Raw genomic sequence first — 27308 nt, 5'->3', positions numbered from 1 at the left:
GGTTGGAGAGGAGCCTTTGTGAAGAGATGAGGGGAAGTAGAGGGAGGAGTCAGAGTTTCAGGATGGGGTAACAGAGAAAATAGAGATGTCATTGTCAGAGATGGATAGGGAGGGAGGGATGTTGAGAAATGGATTAAGTTTGAAGAGAAAAATAAGGAATCCCTCTTTTGAATGGGTTGGTTTGGGGATCATAATACCAAAGTGGAAATTCCTCACATCCTTCCCTCTATCACAGCCATCACCCTAGTTCAATCCTTGATCACTCCCTTACCTGGACTATCATCATAGCCTTTGATTGGTTTCCTTGCATTCAGGTCCCAATTCATTCTCTTACACTGCTATCAGTGACTTTTTTTCCAAAGCACAGATTTGACCAAGTCATTCCAATGTTCAATAAATTCCAGATGTTCCTTACTACCCCTAGGGTCTAATACAAGCCCTTCTGTCTGATTTTAAAGCCCTTCACAGTCCAGCTCAAACCTACCTTTCTATATTTATTATACATCACTCACCTTCTTACACTCTTCAGGCCAATCAAATTAGCCTCCTTGTTGGGTAGAACACATGCTGGTCCATCTCCCACATCCACACCTTTGTACAGGCTGTCCCCCAGACCTAGGATGAACCACTTCTTCACCATGATCTCTACTCATCCCTCCTTCGTTTCAAAGCTCTGCTCAAGAGGTCTTTCTGGATCCCCACCCCCTCCAGCCACTAGAGCCTTCCACACAAAATTACCCAACATTTGTTTTGAATATATTTTCTATATATGTATACATATGTATAAAGGCTTATAGATATGCATCTAGAATTTAAAAGACCCTCAGGTGCCATCTAGGTCAATTCTTTCATTTTATGTTATTTCCCCTGGAATTCATGTTCGTCTGTTTCTATCCCTAGTGCCCAACAAAATTTAATAAATGCTTGTTAATTGGTTGTTCTGCTTGACCCTAGAGGACAGAACTAGGATAAATACAGGGAAATTACAGGAGTATTAAGACTTTGGCACGACATAAAGAATATCTGAGCAATCAGAGCTATAGAATAATGGAATGGATAGCTCACTCAGTAGTGAGCTCCCCCTCACTGGGGGTATTCAGGTAGAGAGTTGTCAGGAATACTGTTAGGAGTTGGATGAGATAGACTCAATTCCCAGTCCTACCCCCAGCTCTCAAATTCCAAGAAGTCATCTTTCCATGAACCTTCCATGGTCATTTGCATGAAAAGCACCAGAAGGGTAGGGATTCCATAGGCCAGTGAATTGTTGATACCAATAATAACTCTGTCAGAAGTTTTGCCTCTCTCCCTCTACCTTTCTCTCTCCCTCTCCCTTCTTCTCCCCCTCCCTGTCTCTCACTCCTTCCCCCTCTCACCTACCTCTTTCCCCTTTCCCTCCTTCTTTTCCTCTCTCCCTTCCTCTCTCTCCCCCTCTCTCTTTCCCATCTTTTCTCTAAGCCTAGGAGGGTCTAAGTTGTGGGAATATCATGTCAATGTAAATCAATGCATAAGCAAGACTGGTTTTATTAAAGTGATACAAAGCATAAGTAAGGGAGAGTTATGACCAAGAATATCCCTGCAAATGAGGCCTGCTATATGAGAAGAGCATAGTGTAGTTTGATTTGGGTAAAATCCTCACTGCCCTGGGAAAAAGCAGCACATTTTATTTATGAAATTGACATATTTGTCTGGTGTCTGGTGTCTGGTGTCTGGTGCCTGGTGTCTGGTGTCTGGTGTCTGACTTGGTAATTGGATCTTGTACAACAGGTGTTGTAATGACTTGTATTTTTTGCTTGGATATTATAAAATGCATAAGGATAAAAAAGGGAATTACTGATGGCTGGATTCAGATGGAGGTCATTACAGGTCTGAAACCTAGACTTTTTCTTCACATGTCTTTATGTAAATAAACTCTTAGGGCAGCTAGGTGGTGCAGTAGATAGAATTTTGGACCTGGAGTCAGGAAGACTCATCTTCCTGAGTTCAAATCTGGCCTCAGACACTCACTAGCTGTGTGATCCTGGACAAGTCTCTTAACCCTGGTTGCCTCAGTTTCCTCATCTGTAAAATGAGCTGGAGAAGGAAATGGCACACCACTAGACTATCGTTGCCAAGAAAACCCCAAATTGGGTCACAAAGAGTTAGACACGACTGAAACATCTCATAAATATTAATAAACTCTTGTGCAATTTTTTTCCCACTAATCTAGGTTTCCAGCTTACCAGATATGGCTGTCGACGGAAATTGGACCACAAGATGGTGCATCGAAGTAATTGTGACTCCATTGCAAAGCCTAAGCCAATTCGCAGAACATGCAACCTTCAGGAGTGTTCTCAGCCAGTGTAAGTGCTCTCCTTTAATCTCTACCTCCTGCTTCCACACCCTAACCCCAGAGAGAGGTCAGACTTCTCACTTGCATGAAACAGGCTCCCTGAGTCTTCTCCAGATTCCCTAGAACCCTAAGGGAACCCTGCCCAACGTCCATATTAGTGGAGATGTAAACATGGGGGAGCGGAAAAGCTTCATTGGGGACAATTACCCTATAAGCCCCCACCCTTGAACCAATAGCCTGCTTCTCTGGGGCTGGCCTTAAACACCCTGCAAGAAGCTATTCCTGTTGCAGAATTAGTCTTCTGCTTATTTTGTCAATCCTTTTGTAAGAAGAAATGACTCTTCTGAGAAGGTAGCTCCTGCTGGCTTCTGAGTAGGAGAATCAACCAGCCTGACTATTCAGAGATCTAAAGTCTGCTGTATGTTAAATATATATATATATATATATCTTATGTGTGTGTGTATATATACATACATACATATATTGTGTTTATATATAATGTATATATTACACATACATATATTATACTATATGTATAATATAATATACAAATAGTAACATATACTATAATATATATGTTATATATATAAGTATATTGTATATTGCAGGCAGATCTGTAGAACAAGGATGGTTATAATACTAATGCTTTTCATAGGCAGGTAAGTGTCATAATAGACAGAGGTCCTGATTTGGAACCAGGAAGACCTGAATTCAAGTTCTGCCTTAGACCCTTATTAGCCATGTGATCCTGGGCAAGTCACTAAACCTCTTTGTACCTCAGTTTCCTGATCTGTAAAATGGGGATAATAATAGCACCTGTTCCACAGGGTGGTTGTGAAGATCACATGAGATAACATGTGTAAAGAGCTTTGCAAACCTTAAAATGCTATATAAATGCTAGTTGTCATCATCATCATCATCATTCCCCCCCTTGGTCACAACACATCTAGAATGCTGTGTTCAGCTCTGAGCACCACATCTGAGGAGGGAAAATGATACGCTAGATAAGGTCCAATAGGAAAGCACCTAGCATCAGAGTGGTAAAGAGAATAGAAATTATCCCATATGAGAGTTGTCAAAGTAACTGGAAATATTTAGCCTGGAGAAAACACGACTTTGGGGCCTGGTATTGTTTTTTAATTTCAGAACAAGTAGATTTTCTCTGCTTGGCCCAAGGACAGAGCGAGGAGGCAGAGGCAGACAGTGCAGACAACCAGGCTTCAACTCCAAGTTAGTAAATACTTACTGACAAAGAGAACTGTCTACAAATGGGACGGGTAGCCTCAAGTGGCACTCAGATCCCCATTCCCTGAGGTCCTCAAATGGAGATCAGGATGCACTCAGTGGAAATGTTAGAGATTCCTATTCAAATATGAGTTAGACTAGGTCCTGAGATTCTGTGAAACACTACTTAGAAGTCAATGAACAGACAAGCATTTGTGAAGCCCTGACGATGGTACACATGGTCCTTTGTACTTCCTGATCCAAACATGTGGGGAGTTTTTAAATAGGTGCCAAGAGAACAGAGGAAGTCTAACTCTGAGAATCAATAGGATGGTTCTATCCAGGATCCAGGCAAGAAATCTGGGCCTGCACACCAAGAAGCCATCTCTGGCCTTTTGGATTGATTTATTGAGAGAACACGTTCTGGTTTGAGTTTATCCTTTTTTTTCCAACCTCCAGTTCATTAAACTTGTTGTCCTTGAAGGGAATGTTAAGCTAAATGATCAGACCACAAGGAATCCATAGAGCTTCCTATTCACGGATATGACAATGCCCCAGGAATGGGAGTAGTGTGTCTACATGAGGGGAGTGGAGGGATCCCTAAAGTCAACAATCATTTATTAAGCCTCTACCATATACAAGCACTGGTTATACAAAGGTATAAAATGTCGCAGTCCCTGACCTGGGTACATTTTAGATCCAAAAGATCTGATAGGAATGATAAAGTTTGTGCAGATAAGCATCATAACAAGAAGAGAGTGACTGGGATAAAGGAAATCCGCAGGGTGCTGTGGAAAATGTTAGGAGGGAGAGGTTATCTTCATTTCAGGGACTGGGAGAGGGAAGGGTTCATGCTGGATGTCAAAGGAAGAAGGATTTCAGCAGGTTCAAATGTGAGGGTAGTCAGCATAATGTAACCCCAGTGAATGATAGGTTGATTCACAAGAATCCTCCCACGGCCTCCAGTTCCACTGGAAAAAGACAGAGGATTGATTGTAGCGTTGGGTGGGCCGCAGACTCTCCAGCAACAGTTGGAAAAAAGAGTGAGAGTTGTCACTCCAGCTCCTATCACTTCAGCCTTTTAGAGCTTCCAAGGTCATAGCAGCTTCAGCACTCCAGATGCAGGAAGAACAGACGCAACAGAAACTGAATATGTCAGTCAACAAGCATTTCTTAAGCATCTACTATGTACGGACACCGTGCTAAACTGTGGGATATACAAAGAAAAGCAAAAACAGGGTCTCTGCCTTCAAAGAGCTAATGGAGGGGACAACAAAAAAAAAACAACTATGTACACACATACCAGATATATCCAGGGTAAATTGGAGGTAATCTTAGGGAAGGCACCAGCATTAAGGAGAACCAGGACAGAAACAGTAATTCCATGTGCTTATGGACCACAAGGCTGAGGCCCTTAGTAGAGAGATAAAGGCTCTAGGCCATTGTCTAAGGGCTCATGGTGGTTCTGGCCTCCTCACTGAACACAGCCAAGCAGGACAAAGAAAAGATGCTGGCTTTGACTTTGGAATGCACCCATTTCCATCTCAGCAGCCAGTCAAAAGTCTGTGTCTTCACTATGTGGTGAATAGACAGGACCCAGTTCTAGAATGTGTGAGCAAGCTCCCCAAGACCACACTGGGATTGTATCATCCCACACTCAGCATACTCATTAGAGCTGAGCTGGTCAATCTCTATTGAGAAGCAAACAGCAGTTTTAGCTGTGGCATCCCTCTCAGAATCCTCAATTAGCAAACCAGCGACCATTTAACGAGGGCCTGCTAGGTGGTAGGGCCTGGGGATATAAATGCAATGAACAAAACATTGCCTTCTCTCAAGAAACGCATGTTCTAATGAATGAAACAAGAAATATATATGCACATATGTTTATATTTATATAATATGCTATCATTATACTAATGTAAAATACTAATATATTATATAATATATATTGCATGACATATATAATAATATACACACATATATATACATTTTTATTGTTGTTTTCAGTTGTATCCAACTCTCCATGACCCTATTTGGGGTTTTCTTGGCAAAGATACTGGAGTGGTTTGTCATTTCCTTTTCCAGCTCATTTTACAGATGAGGAAACTGAGGCAAGCAGGGCTAAGTGACTTGCCCAGGATCACACAGCTAGTCAGTGTCTGAGGCCAGATTTGAACTCAGGAAGATGAGTCTTCCTGACTCTAGTCATGTATGTTTATGCACACAAATATAAGAGTATATATACACATATATGCAGAATACACATAAGCTGCCCTAGCTAGAGTGATGTCTTACAGCAGTATGGCGAGCCCTAAAGACTGAGCCGCTGGTAAAGCTACTAATAATGACAGCACGCTGTGGATTTCCTTTCCTCCAACCACTCTCTTCTTGGTACGATGCTCATCTGCATAGACTTGATCATTCCTGTCAGATCTCTTGGATCCTAAATGCACTGAGGTCTGGGACTGTGACATTCTAAACCTTTGCAGCACCATTATGTGTCCAGTCCCACTCAGGGGAATTCATGGTATCCAGGATGGGAAACTAGGACCCTCTGTGTCTTTTGGGGCATTGGACTCTATTCTAGCCACTTTGCTGGAACTCCAATTGAGTGCTTTAGCACAGATTTTTAACTCTGCTAATGTCTCATTTCAATTTGGGTCCAACTAAACTCAGTTTTAAGCAGAAAATTGGATGTAGTAACTTGTAGGGAGTTAGGAAGAGGTCAGCACTTTGGAAAATGGTGATTTAAAAAGATTACTAGACAGATTCTAGTGAAAGATACCTTTAGGACTCTAGAACATCAGAGTTGGAAGAGACCTTTCAAATCAACCCAGTCAACCATCTGCTTAAATCTAGATATCCAGACTAATGGGGCTTTAAGGAACCTGCCCAGGATAACACAGGCAGCTAAGTGTTAGAGGTGAGACTCTAAGCCTGGTCTTCTGACTTCAAGATGAATGTTTTTTTTTTCCATTTTACTATGGTTGCCTCTCCATATAAGAGGTGACTCATTACACTGGGAAATCTCTGAGGAAAACAGCCACAAGACTAGGACTAAAAGAACTGAGAAAGTTAGGAATGGGATGAGAGATGGCCTTGGATGCTGTAATGTATCCTTGCTCTTTATTTAAGGGAAGGAGTGGGAGAAGTTCCTTGCAGGCCTGGGCTTTGAAGGAAATATGATGAAGGTTCGCAGGATGGGAATGGGGAGAAATAGGAATGAGAACTCTCTCAATTTTAGCAAAGATGGGGAAAAAATGTTATTGTCACACCAGAGGGGACTTCTGTTTTGAGGAAAAGAAGTGGATTTGGACTAGTGTACAGCTGAGAAATTATTGGTTTTCTGGGGTACATTGGCCCTTAGCAAAAGTTTAGAAACCAGGTATAGCATTTGGGGAAGCCACCAGTCTGGGAGTCCGAAGACCCAAGTTCTAGTCCTAGGAGGCAATTAGAGGGCTCAGTCTGTAGAACTTTGGGATTGGAGTCAGGAAGTCCTGAGTTCAAATCCAGATGCAGATACTTAATAGCTATGTAAACCTGAACTTGACTTCTGTGTTTGCCTAGTTTCTTCAATTCTAAAATGGGGACCTTAATAGCACCTGCCTTGCAGGGTTGTTATGAGGATCAAAGGAGAAAAAATTTGTAAAGCACTTAGCACAGAGCTTGGCCCACAATAGATGCTATATGAATGATTATTATTTTCCTCTCCCCACTTTCCTGGTCCTGGTCTGCCATTCATTTGCTGGAAGATGTTACCATTCCCTGGGCCTTGGTGTCTTAGCTGGGCACAATGATTTCTAAGGCTCCTTCCAGCTGTACCATTTTATGCTCTAAGGTCCCTACCAGCTCTGCTATTTACTACCTGTTGAACTTTGGGAAAGTCTGAGTATTGGTTTTCTCATCTGTACAATGAGAGGGGTGGGCTAGATCAGTGGTATCAAACTCATAGAGATAGGGATACCTGCAGGATATTGGCTTAGAGTTGAACATTATCTCTTTCGTTGTATTTTTATTTGTTTCACTAAATATTTCCCAGTTACATTTTAATCTGACTCAAGCTGCCCTCCAGCATGGACTGAATGCAGCTCAGAGGCCACGTTTAAGATCTCTGGGCTAGATGACCTCTAAGGTCCCTTTCAAACTTTAGAAGCCACAATCCTAAATTTCAGACAGCTCTGTGTGAGAAGCTAAGACATCATCTTTCTGGAATGTCTTAGTCATTCTTGCTCTTGCTCACCCATGACCCAAGGCCAGCCACACCCACGCACCTCCCTTGTGCCTGCTGAAGAGTCTGCTTGGACAGATGAACACAACCCTTTCTGGCATTTCTCTCTTTAAGGGAAGTAACTGAACTCCCATTTATCCAGAAAGCCTAGCCCATGGTTGAGGAACCTACAGCCTTGAGGCTACATGTGGTCCTCTGGGTCCTCAAGTGCAACCCTTTCAGTCACTTGAGGACCTAGAGGGCCACATGTGACCTCGAGGCTACAGGTTCCCCACCCCTGCCGTAGCCTCTCTACAATCCCCTTCAAGACCCCACAGAGATGCAACGAATGAGCATTATTGAATCATCTGCACAGACTTGGTTCTCCTTTTGTAGATTCTTAGAATCCCTGGAAGATGCCAGAATAGAATGCTAGAAGGGGTCTTAGAATATAAACATTAGAAGAGATCTTAGAGGGGGAGCTAAGTGGCTAAGTAGAGTCAGAAGGACCTGAGTTCAAATCCAACCTCAGACACTTACCAGCTATGTGACCGTGGGTGAGTTACTTAACCCTGATTTCCAGAGAAAGAGAGAGAGAGACAGAGAGAGACAGAGACAGAAAGAGAGAGAGAGGGGGAGAGAGAGAGACAGAGACAGGGATAGGAGAGAGAGACAGAGAGAGAGAGATTAGAACATGGAATGTCAGCCTACAGAGACCCAAGGAAATAGCATGTTAGATCTGAAGGACACCTCAGAACATAGACTGTCAGACCTGGAAATGAGCTGAGAACATAGAAGTGACCTTAGAGCTCAGGTTCAAATCCAGTGTCTAGGTAGACTGAGTGTGCTTTGACTCCAGATGTGGTGCTCTCTCCACTGTGCTGTTTCCCTTAGAATAACCTCCACTAAAACACAATATTTCTACACTGCTGCCTGCTCAATAGTATTTGACTATCTAAGCCTATGCTATAAATACCCCACTGGTGGTAATTCCATCCCATCACCAGATATGTGAAATCAGTCCTGGGCTTGAAAAATTTGGCTTTTTGCCTCCCCTGGTACTAGAGTGTGAATGGTTTCATAGCATTCCCCTCACCTGTCAATATAGAATGGAAAAAGCCCAACTACACAGAGGTGGATTTGGGTCATAGGACTTACCCTGGGTGTATGAAGCACCCTCTGACTTTTATCTTGGTCTGCGTCAATGGATTTCTCCCAATGGGACTTGACTTTTTCTTGTTCTGACTCCTCACCACTGCTGTTGGCATTTAGAGCCTAAGGAAGAATGGGAGCCATGAAGGAGCCATATAGGGCATCGGGACAGAGAGATGAGGCTATGGAAAGTAGGATAATCAGGACATTGAGGCAAGGGCTAGAGATATGCAGTGTCTGGGGGAGATACAAGGGGGCAGTAGTGAACCAAGCAGGGATTGAGATAGAAGCCAAGGTATATACATGGTGTCAGGGAAGAAAACAGGAACCTAGAGGGATGAAGGGTAAAAGACAAGAAGGGGTTCATCAGGGTGGGGACAGAGGGTCAGGGATATATAGGACATCAGGCTGGGGGGCAGGGAGGCCTTGCCATATAGGACACTAGAGAGGGAGTGCAGAGGGCATTAATGATTCCAGACCCAGGCAAAATGATTTGTTCCCTTTTGTCTACTGTTCATGTTGGTTGGTCTTGATAAGTTCCCTTATCATGCCCTCTTATTTCCTAGGCCAGCCCTGAGTCCTACTGAGTAAGTACACACTGAGCCAAACTCAGTATGTTTGTATGCTCAGTAGCTCAGTCTATGCCTTCCCAACCACCAGAGGTGCCCAATCCAAATCTGGGTCAAATGCTTTTGATCTCCCAGTGGCTCCCCTTGGGCCTCACAGGAGTATCATGTGAGTCATTGCCATATTCTCCTCCATGGATCCAGGCCTTTCCTCCTTCCCTGTTCTCTTCCCACATCACCCGCAGAACCTTATCCCATCCCACAAAGGTGGGAGTCAGGAGAGGTAGGCTCCAAGAAGCTACAGATCTGAAAATGCTAGATTTACCTTTTTTTTGTTTCTGGCCCTGTTAGGTGGGTCACAGGAGAATGGGAGCCATGCAGCAAAAGCTGCGGAAAAACTGGTTACCAGATCCGCTCAGTGCGCTGTGTGCAACCCCTACACGATAACACCAATCGCTCTGTCCACACCAAACACTGCAACGAGGCACGACCAGAGGGTAGGCGGGCCTGTAACCGGGACCTCTGCCCAGGACAGTGGAGAATCGGGCCCTGGTCCCAGGTAAGCTTCACCTTCCCCATCCATCCTAGAGAAGGCACCCATTCTCCAGAAGCCATTGCTGCACCTCAGTGATTTATCAGTGGAAAAGTCACAGTGCACACTATCAGAGCCAGCAGCCTGTCTGCACCCACACATACCAGGAAGAAAAGGGCCTTAGAGGTCACCGTTGAACTCAAGACACCAAAGCGGCTGGGCATGTTGCAATGACCTGATCCTGGTAGACACAAAGATAACCCTAGAGGCTAAAGCAGTGCAGTACAGACACTCAGGGCACAGACCAGTTTCTTCACTGTAGTGTGAATGAAAATTCAATGGTGCACTCTGGTTTCAAGAGGGGCAGTTGCAATTGTCAGTGGATCTCTGTTAGGAATGCTAAGTCGAGAAGAAGTTGGAGGTGAGAGGGAAGGTCTAGAGAGCTTTGAGGAGAGGAGACAGCAGCCCCAATGGGACGACAGAGGCAGGGAAGTGAGGCTAAGGACAAGGGCCTCTCTGGGGCCAAAAGAGCAGATTCTGCTGGACACAAAACAGAAATTATCCAGTTGAAGACCAGAGAAGATTCCAGTTTCAATGCGGGGATTCTGACGGAATAAATAGGCTCCAGATATGGAACAAGACCTAAAAGAAGGGAGGGAAGGGGATGAATGAGTGCTGTCTCCTAAAGGGCTGTGTGGAAGAGAGGCCGGGCACATTCCATTTGGCCCCAGAAAGCAGACATAGAGGGGCAAACAGGCTTCCATCTGATTAGAACTATCCAAAACTGGAAAGGGTCACCTCGGGAGGTAATGAGCAGGTTCCCTCTCATAGGAGGTCTGCAGGCAAAGGCTGGATGACCGCTCGGCAGGTCTGATGTAGAAAGGATTCTTGTTATGTTTGAGCTGGAGCCAGGAGAGCACTTTATAGACCAAGGGATCTGTCGAGGTGGGCAGATTTCATGCAAAAGTTGGTCATACAGATGAGATTCATGGAGGTTGAGCACAGATCCCGGTTCAAAATAGTCCCCTTAGGAATGTCCTATTCATTCGACTTGGAGGCCTCCACTTTTTCCTGGATGATTCTCATTGGCCCTCCCTCCTCTCTGAAAGGAAATCTGAATCCAGATAGGCCCGAGTTCTGCTCACTTGCCTATGTCCTGGTACCTCTGTGATTGAGTTCCACAGGAGCCACCTCTCCACATGGGTTGAGGAATGGGAAGCCACAAGGAAACCCTGGTGAGCTACAAGAATAAGAACAAGCCTGTAAGCAGACATGCAGTTCAGTGGAAAGAGCCCTGGAGTGGGATTTGGGAGACCTGAGATCTGCAACTAGTGCTAATTGTACCTCGGTTTCTTGGTCAAACAAGGTGGTGTAGGAGCAGCTGATCTCCAAGGCCTATGCCATCTCTGAGAATCTGTGACTCCGGGAGGGACTCAGTGATTGTGTGGATACCTGGGCTTTGTAAAACTCGTGCATCTTGGCTTAAAATGCTAACACAGATAGGAGCGAGAATGAACTGTGTATCTGGGGCCACCTCTATCACTTATGCAAAGGGCTTTGTAAGCCACAGAGTGTCACATGAGTGTGGAATAACCCTGCTGCTGCTGCTGTTGTTGAGTCTTCCTTCTCAAAGAGGACCACTGACATCAGGAGGGTGATGTCTCGACTTGAAAGTGAATTGGATTTAAGTGAGGCAGAGCTGTGCAGCCTTCACTCTCTCCTCCAGAGTCATTTAAGTCCAGTGGCAAGACATAGGTTAGGACAACTAGCTATAGCTCTGGATGCAGTGGGGAGAGCTTGGCCTTTTTAAGCTAAGGTCTTTCTCAAGTCTTAATTTTTCTGAGGCAACACCCATTCAGTGATACAGGGATTTAAGGCTGGGTAAGAAATGAGGCAAAAGATGGCCTAGTTTGCCTGCTCAAAAAGAAATAAATAAATCCAGGAGGGGAAGACCTTCAGGGTTTCTGGCCAGAATAGACACAATTGCTATTTCTGCTCGCTCAGAGTCATCAAACCACAAACAGTGACTAAGTAAGGCTTGGACTGGGACCTATTATTGGCCAATCAGTAAAAGCCAGAGTGATTTGGATTTAAGGCATAGTCAAGAAGCTCCATTTGATTCCCAGTGGGCTTTGTCAAAGCCTGATTTTCCAGAGCTCTATTCTGAGTGTTGGTAGCCCTGCTAGTATTTCTGGAAAAGGTGTACAGATAGTAGGTAGTCTCCCAGAGCTTCATGTCCAGTGGGGAAGCATATTTTTCTCTTCCACTGTCAGTACTTGGGCACCATGTACAGACTGATCTACAAGCTGCCAGTCAGTCACAAGTATATATTAAGTACCTTATGGTACCAGGCACTGGGCTAAGCTATGGACACACACAAAAGGCAAAAACAGTCCCTACTACATTTTAGGGCAGAGATTCGGGGAGGGGGGGCAGATATAGATACACACAAGAAATATAGAGAGCAGAATTCTAGACAGCCTCACCTGTGGGAAGCACTAATGATGCACCTTTCTTCCAGTGTTCAGTGAGCTGTGGCAATGGCACTCAAGAACGCCAGGTCCTGTGTCGCACCCAGGACGGTACCATTGGCTCCTGTCGGGAGGAACGTCCTGAGACAGCAAGGACGTGCAGACTCTCCATATGTCCCCGTAAGTCTTCTCCAAGGCTGGCCAGGTTGGCATGTAGCACCAAAGGGGATTGCCTGGAGAGGAAGCATGGATGAGGGGATAGGTCAGTGGATCTGAAGTCAGGACACAAGTCAAATCCTGTCTCAGATGCTTACTGACCATGTGACCTCTCCCAACCTCAGTTTCCTCATCTGTGAACTTAGGGAACGACAGCCTCCAAGGTCATTTCCAGGTCTATAACTCTATGCACCTATATTGTCTCTAAATAAGTTTTAAGCATCCCCTGAAAAAGGTCTATGGTGAAATTAGGCTTCTTCTGAGCATCAAGTGCCACCTGTGATTGCACCTTACCCTCATCTCAGGTGTCATCACACCCATCATGATACCTTAGATGTTGCCGCTTAGGCAAAAAAAAGTCAGGGAGGAAGAGCTCAGGTTCAGGCTGAACTGTTAAAACAATCCCGGGGTGTCCCATTCAGTCCCAACACTGAACCTGGAAGCCAACATCTTCTACAGAATGTCCAGTCCAGGAAAGTGTTACCTAGGGCTGAACATCTAACCTGGAGACCTATCTAGGGAATCAAGGATGTTTCTCTATGTCCAACCTAGTCCAAACCTTTTGCAATGATTGTGTTATGGGGTCTTAAAGACAGTTGCTTATGAATTTGATCCAAGGGGGTTTCCATCATTCAGTCTTTCATTATAAGTCACTGAGTTTGGGGAAGTTTTAAAAGCTCATGATGACAATCCTCCAGCCTAAATCCTTTTAAGTCTTTCCAGATCAATCCTTACTAGGATACTGACTGACCCTCACCTTTTCTCTGTTGGACTCCCTTCCCCTCCTGTCCCTGGGTCCTAACATCTCAGCCCTCTAAGTTTCAATGACACCTCTCTGAGGGCTGGGTTGAGGTCCCCAGGCCAGCCCCTGTTGGCTCAAACATCTCTGTTCTCTTTCTCTTAGGAAACATCTCTGATCCTTCCAAGAAGAGTTACCTCATCCAGTGGCTGTCACGTCCAGACCCTGACTATCCGATCCAGAAAATCTCGTCAAGTAAAAGACCCATTTATAACTCTGCCTTCGGCCTTTCCTGCATGCCCGGGCCACTGCGGATCTTGCCTTTGGCTCTTTTCCTCTCTCTCTATGGAAAGTTCCCCTGACTCTTCCTGAGTCTTCTCTGGGGCTGAATCTTTCTTTCTTCCCAGAGGCCTCCTCAATGCCTGGCCTCTCTCTGATTCAGAGCCCGTGTTGCCCTGGAGGCGAATGATGTCCCGGCCTGCGGACGTGGGAAGGAGAATTTCTGCTGTGAGGCCCAGGCCTCCGGGATAGTGCCAAGAGCCATCAGCCTGGGGCTCTCAGGCATAGGTGAAAAGCAACTCCCTGGTCCAAGATGTGCAGTTTGGGGCCAAGACCGAGACCCGGTCATGAACATGATCACATCCCCATGACAACAGACCTTGGAGTGCCAAGTTTCTTTCTCTTCTTCTTCCTCTGCCCAACATCTCCTCCCCTCAGCCTGCTTTTCTTCCAACAGGGTAGACAGATGAATGAGAGACTTCCTTCCATCCCTACCCCACCTTCCTCACGTGTTGTGTTCCCCACAGGGCACCCAGCTCTGTTCTTTTTCTCTGCCTTTCATTTCGTGTTTGTTCCTGTGCAATGCTCAAAACAACACAGGCTTCTCGTGTTTCCATCCTGTGGGAATGTTTAAAGGCTCCACTCACTGCTGCTGCTGCTGCTGCTGCTGCTGCTGCTTTTGCTCTGTGTTCCCTGGGGCCCCTGGGCTCATTTTCATAAAGGGTTTTGTGTCCCAACACAAAGTCTGGGCTTTTCTGCAAGTGGCAGAACTCTTGACCCCACAGCCCGTACCCTCCCCTGCCCTGGAAGTGGTCTGTTCTAAAAGGTGGTTGTAGTATCCAGAGAGACCCCGTTATTCTGGGTTTTCATTCATCAACCCCCAGGTCTTTTGCTAACTGCACATGTTTTGACGCTGAGCAGCATGCCTGTGTGAGTGAGAGACTGACAAAGAAACAGACAGTCAGACACTATTTCATGTAGATATGTCAAGTGGCCAATGGGACTGCGGAAACCACTACAGAATTACCTCAATTGTTATGGCTGTTTTGCTTAGGAGAAACATTTAGAAAAATGCCTTAAAGGTGAAAGGTAGTAGCACTGATCAATAAGCCTGGCTTCAAAAGCAAACATCACCCTGGTATATCACAAGCTTGTCTGCCAGGATCTGACTCAAACTGGCATAGACAAGAAGTCAGGAACGTTCTTAGGGGAATTTGCACAGTTCCCAAAGGAAAGAGAGTCCTTTTTTCTTTTGTTTCCTCCAAACTCAAATGGCCTCGTTACTTCCCGTGACATTTCTGTGCCAAGGAAGAGGAGTTAGTCCTTTAGAGAGCATTTCAAAAGACATCTTAGTTTTGGAATGCACATATTCCAGCTACCATTTCTATCTACCAAGTCATCCGTAGGCTCTAAGTTTGGGGCCGTCCCATGCCCATAAGTGGGACCCTGTCAGATGACAGACTCGAATCTCAGCTCTGCGGCAATGTAGCGCTTCAGATGTGTCATTCCCCACCATGCAGTTCCATCTTTGATTGCTGGCGGTCTAGACAAATGTGGTGTTGTTGCTGTTTTTTCCCAAAAAAGCTGTTAATATTTCATCAACACGACCGCAGAGCAAAGACACCTTGCTGGCACTGAATACTGTTATGTAAAATAATCGGTGTTAAACTGTATAACTATGTTCACGACTGTTAACTTTCAAACTTTCAATAGACAACTAACTGTTTAGTGACGTTTTGAGATATGGGTGGCTGTCGAGAGTGGCGCAATAAGGTATCCAGGCATTGTGCACCACGTCAATATGCACTTTGGTTTATCAGGGATATTTTATTAGTGTTTTGTATGTATTTAACAGACTATTAAAGATGTGCTGTTTCAGTCTGCTTCCCAGGTCTTTTGTGCAAGGCCAATTTAGCCTGTAATAATAATAATGAGTATTGCTATTATTATTATAGCATTTGTATAGTACATTAAAATTTGCAAAGCACTTTACATGCACTGTCCTGCACAAGCTATAAAAATATAGTGTCTTCCCCAGTTCATGAAGACATAGAGTCAAATGTTCTGCCAGTTAAAATAAGAGCTTGACAGAATGGATAGTTGGGTTTGAGGAGAGCCTAGAGAATCTATTTTGTGTTTCACAGGGGACAATTTTTCAGAATCATTACATGGAGATGGAACAGGTGTGGAGATAATTGTTGGGTGACATTTAGCATTTTATCAAACACCATTCACATTCAGCAACCCCTGAATAAATACCTTGGGTCAGGAAGTAATAAGGCTTTGCTTAAGATTCTTTTCCCAAAAGCCTATAATGAAGGAGGCTGTTACCTAATGGGCTCTGACAGGAGCGTTAAGTTGATGTGTATTAAGTAGTCAGACCTTAAGGTTTTCCCTATCCATGACAGACATGGAGATGGAGGATACAACTCTGGGCCCTGGGAAGCACCCTTATATTCTCTTCCTACTCCCAGTATGGCCTATGGTTGGCTGAGGGCTGTATCCACACTGGTCTTAATGTAACCCAAGCTTCAAAAAAGCCTAAGTTGTCACTGGTCTATCCCACTGAGGTCAGATTTCCAATTTTATTTTCTCAATAAAACATAGCAGCTGAGAGACACATCAGGAAACATAGAGCAGTAAGAGAGCAGAACAAGATTACAAACAAGCTAGTCATGGGGAGTTTGCAGGTGAGATAGAAAACAGGTTTGGAGGAATGTTTGCTTTCCCACATATTAGAGTCAGTAGAGGCCCCGTTCCCTCCAAAGCCCTGGCACCTTTTCCACTGAAATGCTCTTTTGCTAGTCTATGCTTCTCTCCTGCTCTCTATCCTTCTATTGGCTGATGTGTCAAACTGGAGTCTTTGCTTTTGAACAAGACAATATTTTTCTGAATCTTCTTGGGGTCATCCATGTATCTCCTGGGTTTAGGAATATGCCCTGGCTTTCCTAGCGATGCAAAGGGGTGAATGTTTAGGGGAAGAGCCATGGCCCCCAGAATGTATGGAACTGTAGGCAGGAAGCCATGATCCACAGGGCCTGCCATCCCTAGAAAGAGTGGTACTGTGGCAAGGGTGGATTCCCATCCTGGCTTATATGAGTGTGAACCTTATATTCTGGGTAAGGAGAACGGTATGGCAAATAACAGCCTAGAAGGCTCAAGCTTGAGTCCTTCCAAGAAAGTGTTGGGTGATGATGATAAGAGGTTAATTCATGGTATGTTAGAGTTTGGTAAGATCCCAAGGAGAAGTCTGCCCATCCAAAACACCTCCTTTTATTTAAAAGAGGAAACTGAGACTCAGTGACTTGCCCAAGATCAAAATCTAGTTAGTGGAAGAGTAAAAACTATAACTCAGGTTCCCTGACTTTAAGTTGAGTATTCTTTCTCTTGGTATAATATAAGCAATTTCAGGGCTGCCTTATATCTAGGTCTTGAGGCAAACAGTCAATCATCAGTTTTCTTCAGGAAAATAATTCCCTTCAGATATGATGGTCAACTTTCGATCTTGGACTAAAATTGCTGTTTCTTAGCTAAACCGTGGATAAGCCAACTCAGTATGAGCAGACTCGATCTATGAGAAAGTAAAAAAAAAAAGTATCATGATGTAGTAAATAGGACATTGAGCTTGTAGTAAGGAAAACCTGGGTTCAAATTCCACCTCAGGCACAGACCAGGATGAGTGCATGACCCTGGGCAAGTCACTTAACCTCTTTTGGCCTTACTTTCCTTATCTGTAAAATAAGAGTATTTGATTCAGTAGTCTCTATGGCCCTTTCTAGATCCAAATCTATGATTCTATGATACTAAGTAAGCACCCATAATCTGATTGGTCTGGAATATGCATATAGCTAAGGAGGGGGACACTGGACATAATCAGATTGCACACTGGACCAGATTTCAAAGTATCCAAGGAAAGGAGAATCAAGGTTCTATGTAAAATGAGATTCTAAAAGTGAATGCAACTGGAGAGGAATGGGAAGGTGAGGTGCCATCAGAATAAGTGAGTGGTGATGTCTAGTAGGCAATTGGAGAGAGGAGACTAGAGCCCAAAGGAGAGGTTGGTACTAGACAGGGAGGGTCATGGTGTAGTGCAGAGAACACTAGTTTGGAGTCATCAGAGGTGTCTTGGCTTTGGTCTTGGTCCTGACTCTGCCACTTTCAGGGTGACCTTACACAAATAAGTCATGTGGAGAATCCTTTGGAGAACCCTCATTTTTTTCACTACAAAATAAGAGGGTCAAAGTAGATGATCTCATAGATCCCTTCCACTACAATCCCATGTAGATTTAGGAGCAATCTTTGTAGAGTTGAAAATTGGAGCTATGGGAGTCACTGAGATGGAAAAAGAGAAAGAGGGTCTGAGGACAAAGGGCGCACTTGGGATATGGGAGGAAGAAGAGACTAGTGAATGAGACCCCGAGTGACCTGGAGGAGGATCAGGAGGAACAGGACATAATGCTGTTATATCACCACAATTTTAGACTTGGAAAAGTGTCCAACCCTTTCATTTTGCAGATGAGGATTGGATGACTTTCCCAGGGTCACATAGCTAATAAGTGCCTGAGATGAGATTTGAACCTGGGTCTTCCTGATCTAGCTCTCCACTATGGTGTGTTGCCTTCCTAAAGGCAAAGAAGTCAAGGGAGCAAAAGGCTCTGTTAGAAGATGGACAGTGTCTAGATTAGAGAAGGTGGGAGGTAGTATAGTCTGTTTTACTTGTCACACCAAAGCTGGGAGAACGTGGCTGGTTCTGGCTACCAGCCCAGGAAGGGTGCTGACAGGTTGGGAAGTGTCTGGAAGAAGATGTCCAAAATAGCTGAGTAGAGAATTGAAAACATGTCATATTGAGATCAAGGGTGATAGTCATATCTGAAGTGTTGTTAATTTAAATTAGAAACAAGTAAAGTTCGAGGAGAACAGACATTAGGCATAGGCACATGAGGGTCAACCTACAGCTTTTTTTTTTTTTTTTTGCTTTTTGGAGGGCAATTGGGGTTAAGTGACTTGCCCAAGGTGGTCACACAGCTAGCTTTTTTTTTTATTAAGTGTCTGAGGCCGGATTTGAACTCAGGTCCTCCTGACTCCAGGGTCGATGCTCTATTCACTGCACCACCTAGCCACCCCCAACCTAAATCTTCAAAGGGCTATGAAGAAACAGATGGTTCACCCTTCTCTGAGGGGCTCTAGGAAAAGAATTGGGACCAGCTAGTAAAGGCTATAAGGAATAGACTGCAGCCCTCTGAAAACCAAAGAGTCTACTTACATGGCAATGAGTTCAGTCCTCAATGGGGGTCTCCAAGTAGAGGCTAGATCCACAGTGGATCCGAGGTTTGAGGCTATGACCTCACTGGTAAGTCTCTTGCCCGTTGAGTATGATTCATTCTCAGAACAAATATAAATGACTCAGGAGTGAATTGCCTTTTTGGGTCAGCTGCTTACATAATAAACACCTGACTTTAGAAGCAATTTGCAGCCTGGGATTTCTAAACCACTTGTGCTTTTGGTTAATGAGTATTGAAGATAGTAACCCTAAGGACAATGACAGTGCCCCTCATAGCCCCAAGTATGATATGCCTCAAGGACTTGTTGAACATGGAGCCTCAGTGAGCACCCTCCAATAGATGGGATTTCCTCTAGACAGAGATTGCCCTACCCATCTACCCAACCACTGGCAATATTGTCTTATGCTAGCCCCCAAAGCAGCCTAAAGCAAGGCAGGGGAGGGGTCAGCAAGGAAACAGCCTTGGAAGTGGGAAAGGATCCAAGGTGATATCTAGAGACCTAGTCACACCAGGTTCAAAAACCAGGTCTTAAAACCCCAGGACCACTCACTCTATTCTTATGCTACATTGACTTCTCAAGACAGCAATGACTTTTCTTAGTAGAGGAGCTAGTGCTGAGGTACACAAGCTGAGAGGAGACATAGGATAGCAAACAGAACCCCCTGGAGAAGGAGTCCCAAAGTGCAGGGTTGATCAACATAGCTGAGCATGAAGAAGTCGTCTGAAGGACACCCCCTTCACAGGTTCACGGCGTTCCATTGGCTGCCTGCTTTTATCACATCACAGATAGACCTGGGCTGGGAGAGGGCCCACTGGGTCATCATGCTCCATTGCTGCGAGTCTGGGGCAGCCAAGACAACCTTTCCAGAAAATAAACCACCACTGTGGATTTCTATAGCTCTTCAGATTTTACACAGCACTCTGCTTGTATAAGTATTACCATCCCCGTGTGTCAGGGGAGGAAAGTGACTTGCTCTGGATCAAACAGCTAAAAAGTATGAGATCCAAGATTCAGACTCAGGTCTTCAGACTGAGATTGGGACCATTTCTCACCCACCTCTCATATCCGGCCATTGAGGATGGCCTTAAGGATGGTCATTGTAGGGCAAGAGTTCTAAACCCCAGCCAGTCTGGGGAAGCCTGAGGATCTCTTCTCACAATCATGCTTTTTAAAATGCATTCAAAAAGGCATAGGATTGGAGCAACTACATGGTACTGTGGATAGGACGGACACTGGCCCTGGAGTCAGGAGGGCCTGAGTTCAAATTTGGCCTCAGACACTTACTAACTGTGACTTTGGGCAAGTCACTGAACCCTAAGAGCTTAAAAAAAAAGGCATAGGATTACAAAGGAAATTAGTTATATCGAAATATAGTTACCAAAATATTTTTCAGATAACAGGTTTACAGACCCTAAGTTAAGAACCCCTGCTTAAGGACCTTCAGATTACTAACATTCAATATTCTGGGGAAGGCACCATGTAGCTAAGTACATTTCGGCTGTCACTCCACCATTCTGTTAACAATATAAGGTATGGCCTGAGGCCTAGATAATCAGTCAGAAATCCACGCATGTTGTTTTCCTGGTGTGGTCATCTATCCCGCTTTTCTCTTTCAGAAGGACACTGTCAAGGGGACAAATCAATGTTCTGCCGGATGGAAGTCCTATCTCGATACTGCTCCATCCCGGGCTATAACCAGCTCTGTTGCAAGTCCTGTAACCTCTACAATAACATCACGGATGACAACGGGACTGAGCCAACCCCTGGAAGAAACAATGACATTGAGGTGCTGCTCCCGACACTTCCAACCCCTCCAGAGGCACAACCGTCTCTGGCACACCCCCCAGTGACTCCCACTAGTGACGTGGGACCCAACATCACAGAGGAGGAACATCCAGACATCAATGCTGTAGACACTCCCTACAAGGTTCAAGGCCCAGACGATGACGTCCAGCAGCCCAACCTCATCCCACATAAAAGGACCCCGTATGAAAGGACCAAGAATCAGAGGATCCAGGAGCTCATTGCTGAGAAATGGAAGAGAGAGATGCTCGGAAGGTTCTAATAAATCAGAAAGATGCCGTCGGTAGCATATTTTTTCCTCTTGGAGAGATGTAACAGGCAGCATAGTAATAATGCCCATCCTAGAAATGAGGGGGAGTGGTGCTATGGCAGAAATGCCCAATTCTAAAAGACTGAAAAAGAGAGAGAAGGTGGCAAAGGTTGGTTTCCATGATAGTGGGGAATGCAGAGTCACATTCCTGTGGATGTAGCAAAGCACACAGAGCCTGGGGATACCCATGGGAGGGCTGCGGTTTAAACATGATATTCACCAGCGTTTAGCAGAATGGATCTAAAACCAAGAGAAAATAGAGCTGGGTTAGGGGAGTTGTTGGAAAGAATCCCAGGCCATAAAAATTCTACTGCAGAGAGGGCAGAGCTGCCCCTAGGCCCAATAGCATTCCCTTAGTTCTTGATCTCAGGATTAGGCAGCTCCTGAAATGCCTTGCCAAATTTTCTTTCCATTTGGGTTTCACCCTTTGAGAGGTGAAGACACATTTGAGAGGCAACGATGGACTGCTGGGTCCTTGTATTTAGAGATGGAAGGGGTCCTAGAGATTATCTATTCTAACCCTTACCATTTATAGATGATGAAACTGAAGATCAGAAAAGATAGGTGACTTATCCAAGGTCCCATAACTTGGGAGTAGCAAAGACAAAATTCAAAGCCAGGTTCATTGACTCCAAACCATTACTGTCTCTAACCAGCAAGTAGCAAAAAAATTTTTTAAATAACACACACGCACAGAGGTTCATAGATTGCTGGAGAAAAAAAAATGTCCCCTCCCCATGGCAATTCCCTTACCAACCTTGCTACAGTGATGACCTCTTCTCCAGCCACAGCAGAGCCAGCAAAGGGAGGTGGAGAGGAATAAAAACCTTTTCTCTGCTGTCCCACGGTAAGATCTCTCCACCAAGCTCTGCCAAGGAACCAGTGCCAAGAAGTAAGTGCAGTGGTTTGCTTTGTGGATTGTAGGAGAGAGAGAGTTTTGTACAGAAATATTCAAACCAGATGTCATAGAATGTTAGAATAGAGGTCAAGAGCTTAGGGGTTGTTTGACATGGCTTTGCACATGAGGAAACCAAGGGCCATGATCACTCAATTAGATAGTGGCAGAGTCAGGACTAACATGCTGGTTTCCTTACTACCATTTCATATCCCCTATATACTACGCTCTCTTCTGCTACTTGGGGTTAACCCTCTGAAACAGTAAGATAAAGGCAAATGGATATATTGTATTTTGATAGTCAAGACTGAGAGTCCTGCAACATGTGTTTTTACAGGAGATCAATGTACCCCAGCTTCCTTTGTTAGGGTGTACAAGAAGACAGTTCAAAAGGTGCTGGAGAGGACGGTATGAGCACCACTCCAACTTTGGTCTCCACCCCTAAATGAAAACCCATCCTGGTCCCCTCCACTGACTTAAGTGGTCCATAAATATTCATGAAATAATTATTTATAAAGTTATGCATCCCCATTTTATGGCCAAGGGGAAGTAAGAGTAAGCTTAGTAGTTCTCTTATTTTGTCTTTTTCTAGATTTCCTTGTTGGGGAGTATGACTAGACACATCCAGTTTACAAATCAATGGTGCTTTATCAACAAAACAAAATATGTGCCAAGACCTTTGTCCTCCTTCAGTGGAGGGAGTCAGGAACTGCCCTTTCAATCAAGGGCATCCTTCTCACACCCAGTTTTTTGCTCAGGGGAGGCTGGGTCATTTCTCCTGAGTATGTGACCCATGCCTGCCCAAAGTGGCCCCTGATGATAGGTCATTTTTCTTTCGTCCCACCCCCCCCACCTTCATGTACCCTAAAGGGGGCATAGCCCCAGGTACCCTTGACAGCTACCCCCATCTTACTCTCAATATTCCATATAATGGTAGCTCTAGGAGCCAGACCACTGGAAAGGAAGACACCAAGTTTGCCCCAACAGTTACAGATTAAGTGAGGCACTTATTTCTTTTACTGGACAGGTGGGTGGCAAAGCGCTGGGGAGAAGAGGTTGAAATATTTAGGGTGAAAAGAAAAAGTGGAAGCATTTCTTGGTATTAATGCTAAAAGAGTTTATTGTTTAAACAGAAGGAAAAATAGTCATAGAATATGCCCCCTCCTGGAGAGAGGCCATATTTATTCTTGCCCTTCATTATGTGATGAAAAGAATTAACAGTGGACCATTACATTGATTCTGTCCTGCTACAGATTCTGGATAATCCAATCTGGGATCCACTCTTTTCCATTGTCTTCAGTTTGTCCTAATGGAACTCACTTCTGTAAAGCGTTTTCCAGTCCTGCTCATGTAGTTCCCAGTCACATGATCCTTAGAGACCAAGGGATCCTTTGAAAGCTCTAATTTTTATTGCATTGAAATTATTTTTTAAATGAAGCTTAATCCCCCACCCCCTCGAAACCTACAGAATTGTTTTCTTACTGGACAATGAGTATTTTCAAATGAACTCAGCATCTATACATTCTAATGGTCACTTCCAAGAAAATGAGGGGCAGGGCCCAGGGTTTCAGGAAAAATCACTGGGTCTGTTCCTCCTCTTCATCCAAGAATATCACCAGTTGGAACCAAGTAAGTTTCCTTCAGGCTAAGCCGTGTCTAGTGCCTACTTTTAACTGCCCATCTTCCTGCTTTTGGCACAAAAAAAAATCAAAGACTCTCAGACCCTGGTATCTGGGCAGTGCCACACAGCAGAAAGAGGTGTCTGGTCACTGACCTCTTCCTGTGCTATCAGAGGGAGAACAAAGAAACTCAAACTTTCAAGAGACCTCACAGTATTTGATCTGACCCTTGCCTTCTGGCAGGTAATAGTATGGTCCCTACTTTACTAGTGAGGCCGTAAACATCCATTTGCATTGCTCTTTATCCTCTCATTTGATTCTTACTCTCTCTTTGAGAAGCAGGTAGTACAATTTTTATTCTCTCTATTTTACTCATTGGGAAAGTGGCATCCAGAAAGGGGAAGTGGTTTGTCCAAAGTCACATGACTAGACATCAGCAGAGTCAAAAATTCCAACCTAGATCCCCCAATTCTATTCCTAGCACTCTCTACTGAAGCTCCCAGGGAGAGAGGTTAAGTGACTGCCTAAGGTCAAGTGCACCCAGGTACCATTCAGGGCCTATTGTGAGGAAGTGTGTGTGAACTCAACAGATGCTATAAACAAAATGGGCAGCTGTCTCAGGGCTGGATTTTCCCATTAGGGAATACACTGGTAGGCTTTTTCCCTAGCATCTCTCCCTTTGGCTTTCTGCGTGTTCTCCAATGTGACCAGCGCTGCTCACATCCAGAGGTGCCAGAATAATGGCCAGCCCATTTTCTGAGATCAGACAAAATAGAGATCATGTGATTTTAAATGGGGAAAAGTATATATGTTGGGAAGAGAGTCATATCAGTGGGATAAGAAATCTAGGAATCTTGCTGACATATTAGAAGCCTAATGGTGTTTAGGGACCAGGAGAATTACTATTTAGGGTAAAAGGATTTCTTTAAAAAAAAAAAAAGAATACTAGTGATATATTGGGAAGCATTTTCTATTGCATTTTTTTATTTTAAAAGCAATATTTATAGTCCTCAACTCAAAACATCTTCAAAAATAAGTTGCCCATCTCAGTGCCATTTATTTTGGTTGCCAATAATAAGGAGGTATTTGTAGAAACAGAAAACAAGGGGATAAATTTTAGACCCTTCACTCCCACCTCATCTGGGATCTTGTGTACATTGTGGGAGGACATAACAGCTGAAATGAGCTAATTGAATGACCTTATCTCTTTGAGCTCTAATCTAGTTTTATTACCCACAGGACATACCCTCAGGTAGGTGTTTGCATAGATGGGAAAGTCAAGTGGTTACGGTTCCATTTCACAAGTGGCATCCCGAAGCATTGGACACTGAGAAAGGTCCTACTGAGGTGAGGCTTAGAGACCTGGCCTCTAAGAGGCCTTTACTGTTCTTCCTGAGCACACAGCCTCCTCATAATGGGCAAGACTGAACAAGCAAGCATTGCAGTCAGTCTAAAAAGAAAGTGAAGGAGTTCTGATGAGTTCTGGCTTCAGATATAGGCCTCAGTGTCAGCAGGATAATATGGGAGGGTTCTAGAAATTGGGAGGAGATGGGTCAGTGCTGAGGACCAGGAAGGCTGGTATATGTAACCATTGCCCACCCCTCACAGCAGGCTGGGGGGGAGCCCTCTAGGAACTCACATCCCAATTCTTCCATGACTAAGTCTTAGAACTGCAAACAAGTCCTGAAGATGCCAGGCCTCAGCCCCAGAAATCCAGGAGAATCCTGGTGCTAAGTAATGAAAGAGTCCCTGGCTGGGCAGGGGGCCTGAAGAGAGGATCCATCCTCCAGCTGAGAACCTTAGACCCTGTCAGACACAGCTGATCTTGCAGGTATATTTGGCTTTCCATGGATCCTGTTGGCACCACAGCTGAGGGAGTTACCCCGGCCTGTCAGGGTGTTCTGTCTGCTTCTCATTGGTGCTCACCTTCGGGTGAATGATCTTGAGTGTTAGCTTCACTCTTCCTCCTAGACAAGCTCTAGGTTTCCAGGATCTGACCTTAGCGTCAGTGTTTCAGACAGTTTGCACATACAATACAAATGGTGCTCCCCCAATCAGGCTTGCAGGGGGTCCAGGGACTGAATCATGTCATACATTTATTATTTACTCACATTTGACGCACAGCCTTTGCCCATTTGGGCAGAATCCTTGTCCTGCAGGACAAGAGATTACAGTACCCACGGCTTACAGGTAACTGCCACCAATACCCATTCTCAGTAGAACAACATGTATATACAGAGTTGATCCTTTAAATTTTATAATTTATTAAAGTTCAAATGTCTGTGTTTTGCAAACATCTGCTTGTGTTGTCTTTGAATTTGAACTCATTAACCTTCAACATGGCCCAGCCCAAAGGTCCTGATGGCCTTAGAAGTGTGGGAAGCCCAGAGACTTATAGGCTGGTACTCTCAGGGCTCCAGCATCAGACAAGAGGCTCTCCTCTCCCAAAAACTTACCTAGATCATTGACAATTCATAGTTCTTTATCATTCTCTTTTTGTTTCGTATGTAAATGGTTATGTTGTCCTTAAGACACTAATAATCCAGCTGGGGAGATGTGGACTAGGTCCTTCACATCCCTTACTGCACCTAGCACTGTGTTGTCCAAATTTTAGGCTCACACTAAGAAACTCTGGGGTAATTCTTAGATGATACTTGTGAAGTGTTTTGCCTTGTGAGCTTTTTAGGCAGAACTCTAACTAGGCTGGGCAACTGGAGCTCTGCCCTAGATGTTACTTTACATTCCTTTAGTAGTATAGAAACAACAGAATTTAGCACCTAATTAGCAAGCAAAAGGAAGCCATCAAATGGCTTTTTCACCTTCAACCCCCATTATCAGCATCTTTATCTTGTGGGCCCCCAGATTCAAGATACTCTCTAGGTCACTCAAAATCATATCTCATTACATATCCTCATGAATATGTTTACTTTTACCTTTCAGCCAGGGGAAACATTGGTTCAAAACAAAAGATAATGTAACAAAGTGAAAATAGATAAGTCCTTCCATGTAGACATAGGATATGCTTTGCCAATGCTAAACCATGAGTGGCCAAGGACATATATATGGAACATATGTGACCAGGAAATATACATAGAGATCAAACATCAGGGAATACGGGGAAATTTATACCTCTTCATGCCTTTAGATCATCACACTCCCTTCTGGCTGCATCTTCTTGAGCCATCATCAATAGACATTTCCACTGCTCTTGTGGTTGCCAAGATAGTGTCTTTGGGGGCTTCAGTTCTTTGGGGATATCTACTAAAGTGTAGTAATTAGAAAGTCTCTCCCTAGTCAGGATGGACTAACATCTCTTATACTCCTTAGCAGAGATTTAGAATCAGTACATGGCTAAGGGCAGCTGATAAAAGCCAACTAGTGTACCCTAGGCTAAGGTTAAGTATTTCTACCCTATTTGGTGCTGTTTGGAAGCTTATAGTCCCAGATAATTACTGTATAATTACCAGATAATTATAGTCCCAAATAATAACTGCCTTAAAGTAAGGAAATTTCCTACAACTCCAGTCTGTCCCATGAGGGGATCTCTGTATTCTCAAACCCATTTCAGGTACTATGAAAAAACCTACCACAAGAAGCGTGTGGATTCTGAGATTTAAAAGCCCATTTCACTTCCAAGACCCTTCCCAAGTGGCATGTAAGTGAAACTGAACAAGAACAGAAGT

General features: G+C 44.3%; 1 protein-coding gene across 1 annotated transcript in view; it reads left to right on the top strand.

The window, feature by feature from the left end:
* ADAMTS2 (ADAM metallopeptidase with thrombospondin type 1 motif 2) overlaps positions 1-25921 on the top strand; it is a 470846-nt gene extending 444925 nt beyond the window's left edge. The window contains exons 18-22 of the mRNA XM_069102579.1: positions 2207-2339; positions 9830-10037; positions 12532-12661; positions 13602-13691; positions 20615-25921. Coding sequence (XP_068958680.1) covers positions 2207-2339; positions 9830-10037; positions 12532-12661; positions 13602-13691; positions 20615-21063 — 1010 coding nt within the window. The 3' untranslated portion in view covers positions 21064-25921. The remainder of the gene's footprint in view (positions 1-2206; positions 2340-9829; positions 10038-12531; positions 12662-13601; positions 13692-20614) is intronic.
* The last annotated feature ends 1387 nt before the right edge of the window (positions 25922-27308 follow it).

Source organism: Petaurus breviceps, unplaced genomic scaffold (assembly GCF_028583685.1).
Source record: "Petaurus breviceps papuanus isolate PSGF00001 unplaced genomic scaffold, PetGlider_PUasm1.0 551, whole genome shotgun sequence".
NCBI lineage: Eukaryota > Metazoa > Chordata > Mammalia > Diprotodontia > Petauridae > Petaurus > Petaurus breviceps.
Note: the sequence above shows the minus strand (reverse complement) of the source record. Positions and strands in the feature narration are given on the sequence as shown.